General features: G+C 28.5%; 2 protein-coding genes across 3 annotated transcripts in view; both read right to left on the reverse strand.

The window, feature by feature from the left end:
* LOC111619472 (rho GTPase-activating protein 19-like) overlaps positions 1 to 1,544 on the reverse strand; it is a 23,960-nt gene extending 22,416 nt beyond the window's left edge. The window contains exons 1-3 of one of the 2 annotated variants that reach the window (XM_023361198.1): positions 1,240 to 1,391; positions 259 to 496; positions 95 to 181 (exon numbers count right to left, since the gene is read on the reverse strand). In XM_023361198.1, coding sequence (XP_023216966.1) covers positions 95 to 181; positions 259 to 454 — 283 coding nt within the window. In that variant the 5' untranslated portion in view covers positions 455 to 496; positions 1,240 to 1,391. Of the gene's footprint in view, positions 1 to 94; positions 182 to 258; positions 497 to 1,239; positions 1,392 to 1,446 lie in introns of those variants that run through there. The other variant, XM_023361197.1, reaches the window with a different exon arrangement.
* A 691-nt stretch (positions 1,545 to 2,235) lies between these two features.
* Positions 2,236 to 2,759, reverse strand: LOC111619485 (rho GTPase-activating protein 19-like). The gene is made up of 2 exons (XM_023361215.1): positions 2,547 to 2,759; positions 2,236 to 2,412 (listed from the first exon to the last, which is right to left on the reverse strand). The coding sequence occupies exons 1-2, from the start codon at positions 2,754 to 2,756 to the stop codon at positions 2,236 to 2,238; spliced, it is 387 nt and encodes a 128-aa protein (XP_023216983.1). The 5' UTR covers positions 2,757 to 2,759.
* Between the last annotated feature and the right edge of the window lie 1,625 nt (positions 2,760 to 4,384).

Genomic DNA, 4,384 nt, shown 5'->3' on the forward strand with positions numbered 1-4,384 from the left:
TAATTATTATAAAAATTAAATAAGTTATTATAAAAAATCTTTTACTTATTCTATATCATAAATTAATCATATTTTTTTAAATATGAAAACTCACTATAATCTTTTCCCAAATATGCAATCAGTTGATACACTCTACATACTCCTTCATGAGTTAATGGAGATCCACAAATATTTTCTTTATCTAATTATAGAAAAATATATAATTTGGATTTTAAAATTTAAATTTTAGAATATTCATTTTATATCAAAATAAAATACCTTTTTTAGATTTACAATCATTAACTTCATTTGTTATGTTTTTGTTTTTGCTTTCTAATATTATTTCTAATTCTTCATTACTTAAATCTAATAAAAATGATAAATGCATAATACATAGTGTAGAATATGTTTCAGGATCTTTCATTTCTAACTTCATAGCAGCATTCATATCTTCAACTTTGTTTATGTTATTCATTTTGGTAACAAAATAATTACTTTGTTGCCAAATTCAAAACTTCTAAAAATGATAAGGATTATATAGATACAATTCATAAAGTTTTAGTATTTATAGATCATATATTAAATTCAACATAAAACTATTATACAGTCTTTAACAAATTATTTTTATAAAATATTTTGAGAACAGTACATCTCTTTCAATCAGACAAATACTGTAGTACATTGCATATTTAACTATAAGATGGATATGCAAAGTACTACAAGTTGGAATATATTTTTTAGAAGAAAAATAAGGTGCCTGTTACATAACAATTTTATGAACAAATTATGTCATAATACTTATTTTTTAAAATGTTTTCTTTTAAAGAAATACAAATAATTACATATTTTTCATATAATTCATTAATAGATTAACAAAAATAGAAAATCTTTATTGTAAGTAGCCAATAGAATAAGGTAAAAGATAACAAGATTATAAATATTTACAACTTTCAAATTATAAGTAAATTATAGGAAATTTTTTAACAGGTAAAGACAATTTTTTAGCTTTATCAGACGACATAAAGAAAACATTTAATACTCTTAAATGTTATACTAATGTGAATTTTCTTCCAAAAATTGGAAACTACAGCAATTGTTTTGCCAAAATACTGTATTTCCATGCTTCCACTATACAAAATGCAATTTGAACTCTAAAATGTTTGGATGAGTGTCTCATCAGTTGACAGTGAGAACTTACAATAATCTTAAATGTTTTTAAATCATTCATTCAATTGTATGTAACATAAATTTTCTCAATACCATAATTTTTAAAGCACAATTGACAGTATTGTTTTTCCATTTCATATTTCAAGATAAATTCATAATTGATCTTCTAATGATGATTCTTATGGTAAGATTCTGTTTAATCTTTTATATAAACTTTTAAATAAATTTAACAATCAAAATTGAAAATACGATCAAAATAAATAATGTATATTTTACTTTTGTAAACAATCGATTACTTACAAGATTAACGAAATTCAAAATTTGAACCAACCGCCATTCAATTAAACTGTAACAAATCAATCCGGACTCTGATTGGTCCGTATCGTAAACGTACTATATGCACCAATCAATCTATTTCTTTCTTTTATTTGACATAACAGAAATTAATTTGAAATTAAACTATAGAATATTTTNTTTTCATTTGTCTTTTTTCAATTCATGATTAATAAAAATAATAAAATTTTATTTACAAATTAAAATCAGAAGAAATTTAACAAAGTTATAAACCGTAGGACCGCAAACGTCTAGTCTGGTCTAGCACACCGATAGTGTTATTTGTTCATTGATGGCGCGTATAACTGAATTAAGTCATATACCGAACAAAAGTCGTATACCGAGCAAAATTTGTTTCGTCCAAACAGGATTATTCTGAATTGGACGTATTCTAAAGCAGGCGTATACTGAGGTACCACTATATAAATATTTAAATAATCCTATCAACAATTCCATTATTATTATTATATCAAAAAATAACAAATCATCAACTTTTTTGCATGGGTCTAATAATTTGGCAAGGTGCTGTATTTATTTTTTTAATCTTTTGACAAGTAACTACAAGTACCATTTGAAGAGGTTTAAAAATTTGCTGTTTTCAAAAATCTAGCAAATTTAGTACATTTTGTCATTATTTTTAGACAAATGAATTTTTAATAATTTATGATTAATAATCTGTATTTTATATAATTAATTAATTAATAACTTTATCATAATTTTAAAAAATACTATTAAAATAATATTGTACAGTACTAATTAATTTCCTAAAAATTGTCTTACCTGTGGTAATTTTGTATCATTATTTGAAAGATACAACTGAGCATCCTTTATTAGTTCAGGTGGATGACAAAATAATTCTGGAGCATTTTCAATCATAAATGTCACAGCCAAAATTACATAATTTAATTTTTCTTGCATGGTTTCAGGAGATGTCTAATATTTGAAATGTATAATTATTTAAGAAGTCTTATAAGTAGAATCAGACAAAATGATAATTTTATATCAAAGCAAATTCATAAATATATTTAAAATCATTTAAAATACAATTGAAAAATTTATATTCAAACCATTTTTGGATACAAAATATGAGGTCCAAAGATCATTGCCAGATTAGAAGCATCCATGCAGTTATCTTCACTAGCTTGATTTACACGATAAAGCAACATCAGCAAATCATTTAATAAACTTTTATTTTGTGGTGGCAATAAGAGAAATAGTAATTGAATGGCTTTTATTCTTTTTTTAAAAACTTCTTGATGACTTGTATCTTTATACATTTCTAAAATAAATAATTAAAAATTAACAATTCATTACTTATTTAATGAAAATAAACAAAAATTAAAAAGTTAAAATTAGTATGTGAACTGAAATAAAAATTTTTCTGATGATTCCATATCGTTTGAATAAACAAGACATAAAAAAGATATGTTAATATTTATCTATAATTAATAAAAATAAAATTGCTTCTTCAGATAGCCAAAATTATTTATTTCACAAGAAATTATACTTAAACACACTTATATTATCTTTTATTAATTTTATTTAATAGTTTAAATGTATAGATTTACCCAATTTTAAAATGTGCGTGTTTTTTCTTAATTCTTTCCACTCTGTGGGCACTAAGAGAACTTTTTTCCAAGCCATTAAGAATTTGGCCAGGCCCACAATGGGACAGCTGGTTGGCATAGATAAACCCAACAAATCCAGGACAGACCACCTCCAAAATACCCCTGGAATATTTCAATCTGCTTGGATTCAATTACAGATTCCCAGAGCTGTAAGCTGGTTCCTTAACTGCCTCAGCAATTGTGTTTATTACTGTAATAAAAACGTATTGGAATAGTTCTTTTAAACTATGCTCTTGCAAGAGGGCTGTTGTCATTTGGTATGACTTTCATTGACATATAGCAGCAATCCATATGTCATTTGTCTGTTTTTGTTTGCAAATAAATTGTAAATGTGCAAATAATTGTAAATATTTTAATTGCAAATAAGTGTGTAAAGAATTTTTGCACCAGCAATTTTTCAAAATGTTAAGTATAATTAAGCAAAGAACATACATTAAATTTTGTTTTCGCAACAGAATTACTGCTAGAAAAACATTGGAAATGTTGCAAAAAAACTTTGATGATAATAGTCTATCAAAAATGAGAGTTTTAAGTGGTCATATGATACACTGGACGACCAAAAAAATAATGCACCATGAAGGACTTGTTGGATTTGAATAAAAATTGGTATATTACATCGTCATTGCTAGACAGATATATGATTGCAACCATAAAACAAAAACATACTTTATTGTGCAGTAATATGCAATACAGTGCAGGTACTAATATCCTGTTGGGCCGCCTCTAGCGCGGATACAAGCTGTGATACGCCTCGGCATGGAGGCATAAAGGTCGCGAATAATGTTCTGAGGCATATCTGTCCATGCATGATGCGATTAGGACTCAAGATGCGTCAGATCCTGCGGCTGTCGCAGCTGGCAGGATCTGACAAGTGGTCCCACACATGTTCAATTAATGATAAATCTGGAGACCGTGCAGGCCAAGGAAGTGTGGCAACGTTACGTAGGCATGCTTGGGAGACCACTGCAGTGTGTGGCCGGGCACACACTGCTGGAATATGCCTGTCGGAAGCACTTCCGTGAGAGGCAACACATGTGGCTGGAGGATGTATTGCACATATCGTTTGGCTGTGAGGGTAGTACGCATGACAACTAGAGGTGTCCTACTGTCGTATGTTATGGCTCTTCACACCATAACACTGGGGGTTGGGCCCGTGTGCTGCTCCACGGTATAGGCCGGATTGACACCTTGACCAGCGGGCTGCCATACTCTCACACGGCCATCGTGAGCCCCCAAACAAAAGCAGGATTCGTCGCTGAACACAATATGCTGCCAGT

Source organism: Centruroides sculpturatus, unplaced genomic scaffold (assembly GCF_000671375.1).
Source record: "Centruroides sculpturatus isolate CEXI.00-Female unplaced genomic scaffold, Cexi_2.0 scaffold166, whole genome shotgun sequence".
In the NCBI taxonomy this organism is placed as follows: domain Eukaryota; kingdom Metazoa; phylum Arthropoda; class Arachnida; order Scorpiones; family Buthidae; genus Centruroides; species Centruroides sculpturatus.